The sequence below is a fragment of the Mustela lutreola genome, chromosome 1, assembly GCF_030435805.1.
Source record: "Mustela lutreola isolate mMusLut2 chromosome 1, mMusLut2.pri, whole genome shotgun sequence".
In the NCBI taxonomy this organism is placed as follows: Eukaryota; Metazoa; Chordata; class Mammalia; order Carnivora; family Mustelidae; genus Mustela; species Mustela lutreola.
In genome coordinates, this window is record NC_081290.1 from 235,504,273 (window position 1) to 235,517,003 (window position 12,731).

Genomic DNA, 12,731 nt, shown 5'->3' on the forward strand with positions numbered 1-12,731 from the left:
ACTAACATTCCAACTTTTAGGAGGGATGCCTTCACTGTCATCTCATTCATGAGTGTTTCAGCTTCACAATGTGACATTTAATGTACTGTCAGGATCTGCTATAAGATGTATGACCCTGGGAAAACCGAAAAAGACTGACATCTAGAAGAAACTCCAGGTTGTTCTTTGCTTCCTTCATCTTCTCACCAATCCATCCTCCCACAGGGAAAACAATATTCAACATCTGAACAGTAAACCTTTGTTCATTTTGACGTTGTACTAAGGGTATGTTTTCTTTGTCTCTTCCTTTCTTGGGATTTTAATTTTTCTATATAATGATGTGATGACTAATGTCAACTACTTTGTCTTTCTAGAATTTCTAGCTAAAAAGCCCGGGGTTAGGCAATAGAGAATTTATGATTTAGACACCACAAAATAATTTTTTTTGGCCTTCTATTAAATTGTTTGGTTTTCTTGCTTGGTCTTTCCTTGATACCTAGGAGGTACAAAACAATAAAAATTCCTTGGCAGAATTGCAATGTTCTCAGATGAGGTTTGGGCTTAAATCTAGACTAAATTAAGGGAGATGCCCTGTGGAGACTGACCTACTCACCAGAAATACTGGGCAGGAGACCTCAAGTAGCTGAATGTAAAGTTACTTAGAGTTTTCTCTCTGTGAAGTTTTCTTGAGAGAATATGAAGAAGAAGTATCAGGTGCCAGAAGGAGGGAATTATTTCTGAATGGAAACAAAGTATTTGGGATCCAGGTTTCCATATATGCCCATAGGTGAATAAGAGACTTATAATGTAAGTGCCCTTGTCCAAGAAATTAATTAATTTAGGGGCATGATTGGGTAACATAACTCAGCATGATTTCCAATGGAAAATAATGAGTCAGACTATGGACTTCAAAGTCAGTTCCAGTAATGACTGTTTTGATTAATACAAGAAGCTCTATACTGTCACCTCAATTAATAATAATAGTAGTAGTAGTAGTCAAAATAGTAGTAATAGTAATAATTTATCATGCCTTGAAAGTAGGGAGAAATGATTATGTAGATGCAAAGACAAAGCTTGAGAAATTTTCTGCATATGAAAGTGTGGAAAACACTCAGTGATTCCCACCCTGGGGAAAGAGAGGAAGACAATCCTATGACCACGGGCCCCACATTGACAGTGAAAAGTGGAAAGGAGAAAAGACAAGGAGCACGGGGGTAGGAGCTTCCTATCAGGACCTCTGCCTCCTCTCCACATTATTTCCTCGTTTATTAACAAGCTTTACTTTGAACTCACAATTTTCCCCTATTGAAATAGGAAAATATCTGGATTTGGGCCAGTTAAGAAGAAGCAAAGATTATATACTTCTTTTATTATGTCCCTTACTTCCTCCTTAGAAAATTAGATACTGAGCTTGGCTTAACTAAGTTTGGATGAGGTCTATATTGACGTCTGTGGGAAAAAAGTCTGAGTAATAAAAGTCACAATTTTGCATGGTCTTGTCAGGGGTGTCAGTCTCAACTGCCAGGGCCTGTGCTGGCTGGGTCTATGAAGGGACAGACAGAAGAAACTAGAACAAGAATTATAGCAGTGTTGGATTCCTGACACCTATGCCTCATAGTAAAACTCATAGGAAAACCCATACAAGTAGAATGTAATGCAGAATTGAGAAAACACACATCCATTGTCAGGGGCTCTTCTATGGGATTAATATCTGTGTGAGCCCAGGAATCAGGAAAACTTGCAGAATCAGGAACGTGGTAGCAGAGGGTTATGGACAGGCCCCTGGGCATGGCTGACCATCAGCCCCACTTGCTCAGTACCCCTGAGATACAGCCCCACCTCCAGGAAGCCATCCTCAGACCTGGTCAGTTCTGCTAGGAGGAGTCATGCTTCATGCCTCATGCCTGCTGTGTTTCAGCAGGATGAAAAGAGCTCCTTCCTAGATACTATTGTGCAAAAGGAGACCTAGGAGCAGGGGCACAGACTGTTTCTTCTGACTTAGGGTTCTCCACAGCAAGGGCATTGCCTCACTGGGAGAATAACCTCCTCTCTCACTGTGCCACTCTCTCCCTCAGGACTCAGAGCTGAGGGCTCAGGACACTGCACTGTGCTATTTCATTTCAGAGAGGAGGGTATCCATGTGCTGGGGACTCTGCATTGAGCACAGGCAACCAGAGGCCCTCCACACAGCTGAGTGGGGTGTGTGCCCTGAAGAGGGCTCAGGTTTCATAGACACAACAAAGGGCTCATGAAGTCAGCCATCCCTTTGTGAACTACCATCCTCCTGTCTCAAACAAGTAATTGAGTCCTGCGGAGGCATCACACCATGCAGGGGAAGAGAAAGACCATTATCAGGCAATGCCTGGATGTGAATGTTTACTGGGAAGGTCAGGGAGAGGATATGACTGCTAGTTGACCCACGAGCTCGGCCTCAGCACTCAAGGCTCCTCACCCCTGACCCTGTCGTTGGAATGTGCCTAGCATTTGTCTTGCCCCTTCTAAAAGCTGTCACATGGACATGACCTTGAGATAGTCCTGTGTTGCTGAGACCATGTGGATAGCATAGAGGCTGAGCCCAGATAAGGCTTCTTTATAAACTTTCAAGATTCAGACAGCAGGTGTAAAGATGTACTGGCTTTCAGCCACATAAGATAAACCTAGTATGTAAGCTCCTTTGGTTTTTAAGTCTGCTGCCTACCAATCTGGAGTGGCCTGCCTCTTTTCTTGGGCTCTTCCTGTCCTCAAATACAGAGACCAGTTTCAAATGACACTCGGGACTCTTCTGAGGATCTTTCAAACCAACATCAGTAGCCAACATTTTGTTTCATGGTGGATGTGGTTTGTGTTTATATATATATATTTTTAAAGATTTTATTTATTTATTTGACAGATAGAGATCACAAGTAGGCTGAGAGGCAGGCAGAGAGAGAGAGGAGGAAGCAGGCTCCCCGCTGAGCAGACAGGGGAGCTCGATCCCAGGACCCCGGGACCATGACCGGAGCCGAAGGCAGAGGCTTTAACCCACTGAGCCATCCCGGTGTTTATATTTATATTATGAAGTGTTTTTATTCTTTTTATTTCTTCTTTTATCCATGAAAACTTGTTTGTCGAATATATATAAGAAAATAAAGGAAGATACATTGTTAAATGGTTCATTTACTTTGTTTTGTACATGTGTCACTCAGGAGTCAGCTAACACCACCTAAATATTGGAAATTTTACTGAAATTTTCATAAGCCCCCCCAACAATCTTCAAATAGAACATGTAATCCCAGCCTAGCCTACACATTTCCACAGGTGTGCATCACTCTCTGAAAGCATGGATGTGTGGCAAGCTTTACTAAAAATTTAGATTATAAACAGATCTCAACTAACAGAAATACAACAGAGCTGGTGATTGGACAATCTTGATCTTTCTTTTATTGGCAGTCATGGTGCTCAGAAAAATTTCTTTCTCAAGTGTTTCTCAATCTCCTTTTCCCCATCAAAGATATTAGACACTCTCCTTTATTCAACCCCAAGTGAAAAAGGAAAAAAAAAGTACTGCTTTTTAGGTGATTGGATATAATTCCGGCAACATGTTATTTTCCTTATAAACTTTACTGTTTGTTTGCTTAAAGAAAACACAGAAGCTCACTCCTTTATTTGTTCCTTCAACAGTATTTATTGTGACCTACAATGTGGGAGCAACTGTGTTTGGTTTGAGGGCTCCGTGATTACAGAATTTAGTTGTTAGGGTTTGTGAGCAATACTTATCTGAAGAGAGCTGGAAGGAATATGCCAAAGTCTCCCAAGATGTATTTACTAACTATTCCTTTTAAATACCCCCTTGCACAGCCACACCACATTTTGAATGGCTGCAGTGTGACAAAGAATGTGACTGATGGGGATCTGGTCCATGTTCATGCAAACTGTGGCAGGGCAGAATGAAGGCTGGGAATCTCCAGCTGTTTTTTAAGCAAGCATCCCATATTAAAAGCCAAGAGAAACAAACTTCTTAGGTCGCCATCTGTGTCGGTTGGTTAATTTGATATCTAAGTGTTCACAGGAGATGCAGATCTATATTGCTGCTGTTTAGGGCAATATCATGTCACTCAGTCCTTACGGCTTTATTTTAGAAAAGCTATTTCATTATCTTTTGAGGGGTAAAAACATGGAAAAGGATATTTCTTTAAAATTGATATGTTTCTGCCTCAGTGTCTGCTTTTCCCAATCATCCAACAGAGTCAAATTATGTGATAGCCTGTGTACAATCCAATGAAAGCCGCCATGTTTGTGTGTACCTCTGCCAACTGATCATATGGCCTGTGTGCGCTGTGCTATGTATGTTTTGCATGACTTTGCCGAGTATTCCTCTCACCTCTTGGCTGTTACTCTAAAGGGATTGTGCTCTCTGAATGTCCTGATATTCCTCAGCCACTGTTCTCTACCAAGTGCTAAAGTCTCTGGGCTTACGTGCTTACTACAGGCCATGAAAATCCATATTTCAGTAAACTGTGGACCAAACTGGCTTTGCCACTGAAGCAGACTCGCCCCACCATCTATCACTGGTGTCTGTTAGCCTTCCAGTTAGAGGGCTTACTGATTCCCTAGAAGACAGTCATCCCCTAAGTCTACCCAAGGGATGACAGTGTATGATTTTTTCCACAAAACCTTTCTCCTTGTTTGAACTTGTAAGTTTCAAGTATTAACAACACTTATATTGCTTAGTCAGAATGGAAAGCATATACATTCCTTTTTAGAAGACTCGAGAATATTCGTATTTATTTTAATAGTGAAAAGTTGGTCACAGTTACTGTGTATTTTAATTTTTCAAGTTTAAAGATACTCAAAAGAATTACTCCTTTAAAATATATTCAGTTAGGGGTGCCTGGATGGCTCAGTGGGTTAAGCCTCTGCCTTCAGCTCAGGTCATGATCCCAGGGTCCTGGGATCGAGCCCCACATTGGACTCTCTGCTAGGTGGGGAGCCTTCTTCCTCCTCTCTCTTTGCCTGTCTCTCTGCCTACTTGTGATCTATCTGTCAAATAAATAAATAAAATCTTTAAAAAAAATTTAAAAAATAAAAAAATATATTCAGTTATACCTTTGATCTCAAGTAACATAATCTCCATTTATAGTGTGGTTTACATAATTTTTTTTTTTGTTTTGAGAATTACTGGAAAGCATAGGTGTAATTGGTTATTGGGACAAATAAAAGAGTCTAACTGAAGACCTTCTTCCTTATTAGCTCGGACAGAAGTCACCTATGACAACCTGTGACACAGTTAATTACAACAGGCTGTACCACACAACTAATGGCAGGTACCTAATCATAGGTCCATTTACAGAAGGGGATTAAAAACCTCTGGGGCCAAGTATACCCAAGAATCAGCAATAACAACAGATTCCTAGGGCACTTGGCTTTCCAGAAGTTCTCTCCCTGATCAGAGCTTAGTCTTCAAAAACATTTTGTGTAGCCTCTTACGAATTTCTTTAGTCTTAATGGAATAGATAATTGGGTTGAGCATTGGAGGCACAAAAAGATATACCAGGGACATGAACTTGTGCACATACTCAGGGGCATGCTTCCGAAACCGATGAACCATGGACACACTAACCATGGGTACATAGAAGATGAGCACAGCACAGATGTGGGACACACATGTGTTGAGTGTCTTCAGCCTCTCCTCCTGGGAGGCAATGGCCAATACAGAGCGCAGTATAAGCACATAGGAGATGAGGATGAGCACTGAGTCTACACCAAAGGCAGAGATAACAATGAACAGTCCATACATACTGTTGATGGTGGTATCTCCACAGGGCAGGCGGATCAGGTCTGGGTGCAAACAGTAGGAATGGGTTAACACATTGGCTTTACAGAAAGGTAGCCTCTTCAGAAGGAAGGGCAATGGGAAGACCATGCAGAAGCTGCGGATGATGATGGATATGCCCATGTGAGACACACGGATATCAGTGAGCACTGAAGAATAACGCAAGGGGTTACAAATGGCCACATAGCGATCGAAACTCATGGCCAGAAGGATCCCAGATTCTGTCCAGGAGAAAAAGTGAATGAAGAACATCTGGGTCAGGCAGGCATCAAAGGCAGTCTCTGGGATATGAAAGCACAAGGCAGCCAGGACAGTGGGCAACGTAGAAAAGGATACACCCAGGTCATTGACAGACAACAGAGACAGGAAGTAGTACATTGGCTGGTGCAAGCTTTGCTCCTCCTTTATAATGAAGAGAATTAGGATGTTGCCCAGGATGGAGATAGCATAAAGCATCAAGAGGAGGGCAGCTAACCAGTGTTGCAGGGTTTCTATCTCTGGGAAGCCTGTTAGTGTGAAGCTGATAGCGCTAGAGACATTAGTCCCAAAACTTCTCATGAGGGTCCTTGAGTAGCTTTTGAGGAAATAGAACCAGAGTAAAGTGAAGTCAAAGAGTGGAAGACCAGGAATGGTGACTGCCCTCAGGATAGAAAGGGCAAGATACTTAGCTTCTATGATTGTTAGATCATGAAAGGGTCAGGAAGGAACAGGTTAAGACTGTTTGTTACATCTCAGACTTTCTGCAGTTTGACCATATCGACAGATGTGTCTAGGGGTCCAAATCCTTCCCCACAGATATCCTTTGACTCATTTTTGGGGGGAGAAAAGGAAATTATCCCCTGTGTTCTTCACAGAAAGATTCAAACATTTCTCCATTTGTGGAAGGTGACTATGCCCTTTCTCCCTACCAGTTCTTAGCTATCACCTTCTTCAAGAAGTGAAGTACGGTATGTCCTTCCTTCCTCTCTGCTTACTGATGGATTCTTTCCTGTGCAGGTGATGACATCTCCATCTAGACGCTGAGCTGTCTCCTCTTTTGCCTGCATTCAACCATCACTCCACATCCTCATCCTCTCTTCATTGCTCAGGCCCCTCACTTATTCACCAAAGGTCCAGAATCTCATGCTCCTCTACATCTGATTGCTTTAGGTTTTCCTCTCCTGCATGTTCACACTTTTTTGTCCTCTGTTTAGATTAAGGATTTGGAAACTCTGAGATTCATTTGAAGAGGCTTAGAAAATTCCTTTGTCTGGGCCTCACTCATATCAATTAAATCAGACTCTGTCAGTGGAACTCAAGAATCAATATTTCTTTTTTTAAATTTCCCAGGTGATTCTGATAGGCAGCCAAGTTTGAGAATCAGGGGTTTCGATCACTCCCATAAGCTTCAGATATGTCCACCTCACACCAATTTCTTCTTTATTGAGGAAATATTTCATGATCCTTCATAGGAAATAAACAAGCAAAAAAAAACCCTCTGTATTGTCCCCCCACAATCTCCTAGTAACCACTCATTTCTCTGTTCTCTTTCATAAATAATATTTTCAAAATTATTTTCACTCATAATGTTCTTCTTTATCACTTTTCTGTACATCAGTCATCCCAAATTTATTTCTCTAGCTCAGATTTTTTCTAGTTATAGACACAAGCATTTAATTCTCTACTGGAGAATTGTAAAATCAATTGTAATAGCTCAGCTGTATCCCAAACATAACATGCAAAGTTGAACTTCTTGTTAATCACCATATTTGATCCTTCAATATTTATCATCTCATGGAAACCCATTGCTATCTATTCATGCACTTAAGCCAGAACAACCTAGGAAACACCTCTCACCCTCTCCCATTCTGAGATCTAATTAATCTGTTACCGTCTTTCCAAAATATACTTAACGTTGCTTCTCCTCTCCAACTCACTTCCAACTGTCATTCACCCATCAGCATCTTCAACAAGGATGTCTGCAAAACCTTCCTTGATGATTACCCAGCTGGGTGTCATGCCGCTTTCTGTTCTCCATAAAGCAGTCAAATTACTTGTTTATAATATAAATAAATAAAATGGTGCTACATTCTCACTGAAAATCTTCCAGTGGCCTCCCTTACTTTTTGAAATAAGAATTCATACGTCCTGGGATGCCTGGGTGGCTCAGTCGGTTAAGCATCTGCCTTCGGATCAGGACATGATCTCAGGGTCCTGGGATAGAGCCCTGCATTGGACTCCTTGCTCAGTGGGGAGCCTGTTTCTCCCTCTCCCTCTGTGGCTCTTCCCACTGCTTGCTCTCTCACTCTCTCTGTCAAATAATTAAATAAAATCTTTTAAAAAAAGAATTCATACATCCTTACTGTGAAGCAGCATCAGCATCACCAGGAAGTTGTCATCTTTCAATTATTTGAATCATTCATTACTTTTCTGCTCATGGTTGTGTGTCACTGTTACACTATCTCATACATAGTTTTCTTCATGACTCATCACACTTCAGAATCATAGTGAATTATTGTGCATCTGTTTGGGTATTTGATTAGTATCTTTCTCTTCCCATATATTATAAGTTCACATAATTGTCTCTTTTACTTTTCTTCTTATTCTCAATGCTTAGCCAAGTCACTGAGCATAGAGCCCTGGATTAGGACTCAAAGATGACCAGTTCTAGTTCTAATCAGTATTAATTAAGTAGATAAATAAGCTATCTGAAGAAGAAGGTATTATAGCTATACATTCTCTTTTTTTTTTTTTTAAGATTTTATTTATTTATTTGACGGACAGAGATCACAAGCAGGCAGAGAGAGGGAGGAAAGCAGGCTCCCTGCTGAGCAGAGAGCCCAATGTGGGGCTCGATCCCAGGACCCTGGGATCATGACCTGAGCCGAAGGCAGAGGATAAGCTATACATCCTGAAGTGTAAAATTAATTTGATAAGTTAAGTAACTCAGCTAACATCAATAACAGTTTTTATCTCAGCTTTGCCATGTACCAGCTGTGCATTTAGTTTATGTCTTTGTGCCTTATTTTGACATCTACAGTATAGGGAAAAAAAAACACCAGAATAAAACACTTAAAATTCATATTCAGGGCCCTGGTGAAAATTAGGTACTAAATAAATGGCAACCAAGAGAGTGCTGATGAGAAGGGTTATTAAGGGGATAACAGCCTCTGGTCCTCTTTCCACATTGTTTTTCCATTTTGGGGTTCCCAGACGAAGGCTCTCGCCTTTTGTCTCAGCCTTTATCCACCACTTAAATAGAATATTGGAGTATGAATTAATTACACTGAAGCATTTGCATTGAAAAAGAGTTTTAGAAGCTGCCTGGTAGGTCTATACATGCTAGGAACCATTGAGTAACTCCGTAAGAAGGAGGCTAAGATAGTGGGATTTCAAACATCAAGGGTTACAGATGGGAAGTATGGGTTTGAGGAAGAGGAATGCGGGTAAAATCTCTAAATGTAGATCTTAGCCTCTCTTTCTTCAAATATCTGTATCCTAAATGACTTAGGAATTTAAAGCTTGTAACGAGTGAGGTTCTTACAGACCTCTGTGTGGGAAAAGCTGAAGTCTCAACTTACCTCCCCAGGGCAGCTCTGCTGGAAGGGAGGAGAGAGGTGGGTGAAGTATTTACCAGGGAAAAAACACCAAGGACTCTGCACACTCTGCACACAACCTCCCAGACTTGCACTCTATAAAGCTGCCTCTTAAGCTTCCCCTGGGCCCAGTAAGTCCTGGGGCTCGGTGTGGGCAGCAGACAATGCAAAAACTCTTGAGAGGGTGGCCCCTCTGTGCCCTAGAATCTCTCTAGAGAGATTCTGTGCCTCTAGAATCTCTCTCCTTAGAGGTTTCAAAGAAATTAAGAGTTAGAACTGTGTTGCTCTTTATTTTAGAGAAGAGGAACTGAAGCTCAGAAGGAACCCATTCAGTAAGCCAACAAATAGCCAGATTCTGACCCTCTGACTGACCTTCTGACTCTCACTGCTTCTCAAATTAGAGCTTTTTGTACTAACTATCCCACAACCCAAATAGATTTCAAGAAGCAAAATAGCATAACCACTAAAAACCTAATGATCTAAAGAGTCAGCAAATAGAGTGACCATCCTGGTTTGCCTGGAACTATGCTGATTTTAGCACAGAAAATCCTGCATGGGGGAAACCCCTCAGTCCGGCAGACTGGGACAGATTGTCACCCAACATCTAGTTCTAGATTCAAAACTACCTTCTTCCCTGCCCAATTGTGTATTCTTAAAAAAAAAAATTATTTTATTTGTTCAAGTCCCTAATTCCTTATTTGTAAAATTACAGTAGAGATGCCTGTGATTCAGCTGACTATGACACTTAATATCACATGCTTAGAGTTGATAAAACAAGAACTTGTGTGATGACTTGTCAGTGTTTCATCTGCCAGGAAAGAACTGCGGTAGAGGATGGGATAACATTGAGCTCTGGGGCCTCTGAGGGCTGTGAGGACAGGTTGATTCCTAAGACACTAACCAAAGGTCTTAAACTAAGAGAGCCTTTGGCCGTCTTGTGTCACTCCCCAAACTTCTGCAATGAAGAAATGGAGGCTCTAAGGGGGAAGAGGCTTGTTGTCATGCCCAGAAAAATAGTTATTGAGTCAGAACTTGAACAGAATTTTCCTGATCCAGACCCAAAGTGTATGCCCACTGCCCATGCTATCTCTCATTACCAGGTTTGGAGAGGGACAGAAGAATAACTCATATGTTGTAAGCTTTCACCAAATGTCTGGAACTATGATAGGTTATTTGATATAGGCTGACTCATTTAATCCTTACAGAAAACCTGATGAATGCATTTTATTATGCCTAAAATCAGTACTGGACTTTTCGGTAGGCAGACTACACATACAAAATACAGCAGTGAAGAAAACACTAAAAATTCTGTCCATCCTAAAAATAATACTATTACACATATTTTAAATAATAAATAAACATTACATTAACATATATTAAAATGTAGTGCTTGCTTCAGCAACACATATATTAAAATGTATAAATTTATATCAAATAATGAATAAATGCATAGGGCTTTATATATATATAAATCACACATGGCTCCAATGGGGATCTAGAAAATGAGAATAAATGTCTGTTTCTTGAAAGTAAACACTAAGAGAGCAAGAGAGGACATGTTTGTCAGTTTTACACCTGTAGTCTCTAAATACTCTGTCATTTGTTTTAAAACAGTAATCTCATATGATCCTTTGGCCACACAGTAAACATTTGGGTTAGCACAAGCTCCTGGTGAAGTGGGGTGCAGAGAATGGAAGTTCCACGTGCTCTGGGGATATACTAAGTGGGGTGAGTCTCTCAGGGCCACATCAGGTCTCCATAGGTAGTGATGGCATGAGCACTGCACCACCTGGCCCATAGCCACATCTGGAAAGGAATGGCTCCCCTAGGAAAAGGAAGTGGTTCTCCCTTGAGATGAGCAGAGCAGAGCATTCGGAAGTCGCCTCTGTGGGGATCCAGCAGGGGAACCTGGGCTCAGATTCTGGCCCTGGGAGGCTCAATGCCTCTGTGGACTCTCAGATCCGTGGGACACTCAGATTATTTTCACCGGCCTGCCTCTCTCTCTCTCTTTCCTTGCTCCTTCATTTTACTAGAAACATAAATACAGATTTTGTAGAAAAGTAGAAGATATAGATAATTAGAAAAATAAAGCTTCCCAGTTCTCACTAACCAGAGACAATTACTACTATAATTTATTATTCTTTCCAAATACTTTTTCTATGCAAATGTATGAATGCTTAACAGTAATATTTCATCAGTGTTTTTACCAAGAAAAAAAGTGACAGCATGCTATAAATTCTATTTGATAAGATGTTTTATTTGAAATACTACTTTACAGTGGCTTATATATTCTTCCAAACTGTACTGTGCTAGAAATCTGGTGTCCCAACCATAGCCTCTATTTCAAGTAGTACAGCTTTCTGATTTTTTTTTTCCTTCATGTTTTAACATTTGGGGGGGTGACTCTATTCCTGTCTCATTTGCGACTTTTAAAAAAGATTTATTTGTTTGTTTGTTTGTTTATGAGAGGGAGAGAGAGGGCACACAAGTGGGGGGAGGGGCAGAGGGAGGAGAAGAAGACTCCCCCCCTGAGCAAGGAACCCATGCCGGGCTTGATCCTAGGATACCAGGATCATGACCTGAACCTAATGCAGATACTTAACTGACTGAATCATTCAGGTGCCCCCCACACCCCTATCTCTGCCACCCTCCCCAGTTGTTTCCCATTTTAAAAATACTTTATATAAAGTAATCTCCATTGTGTAAAAATTCTAAATGAGCTTTAAAACCATGTTGTTGTATTCCCCAGAATACTCAGAATTAAGTAAATTGAATTGGGAAGAAATGAACTTTCAGTATTTGTTTAACCTTTCAACCTAGGCGCATACTTTTGTGTCCATTCACCCAGCTTATTTTTTTATTTTATTTTACCTTTTTAGGGGTGTTGGGGAAGAAAGGGAGGGAAAGAAAGAATCTTAAACAGATCCCACCCGCAACATGGAATCCAACCCGGGGTTCATCTCACAACCCTGAGATCATGACCCAGCAGAAATCAAGAGTAACTGATTATGCCACCCAGGCAACCCTCAAGTTCATTTTTAAACACATCAATCATACATGAAGTTTTGTTCCATAACATAGACCATTGCAATATTACTGACAGAAATTAAATTTTTAAGTTCAAGAGTTGAATTAAAATATTTGTTGTTTTTGAAATTGCCAGTTTTATATTACTATATTTGGCAATTTTTTTTCAATTTTTAGTGATTTTTCTTCTCAGATCTTTGTGTTTTTTTAAATTTTTTTAATTATTATGTTAGTATATTATTAGTTTTTGATGTAGTGTTCCATGATTCATTGTTGGCTTATGACACCCAGTGCTCTCCTTAATACCCATCACTGGGTTAACCTATCCCCCCAAACCT

The 12,731-nt window shown here is 40.7% G+C and overlaps 1 protein-coding gene across 1 annotated transcript; it reads right to left on the bottom strand.

The window, feature by feature from the left end:
• Positions 1 to 5,404: 5,404 nt before the first annotated feature.
• On the bottom strand, positions 5,405 to 6,349 carry LOC131821423 (olfactory receptor 51I1-like). The gene has a single exon (XM_059157523.1). It carries the CDS (start codon positions 6,347 to 6,349, stop codon positions 5,405 to 5,407), a length of 945 nt encoding a protein of 314 aa, XP_059013506.1.
• Between the last annotated feature and the right edge of the window lie 6,382 nt (positions 6,350 to 12,731).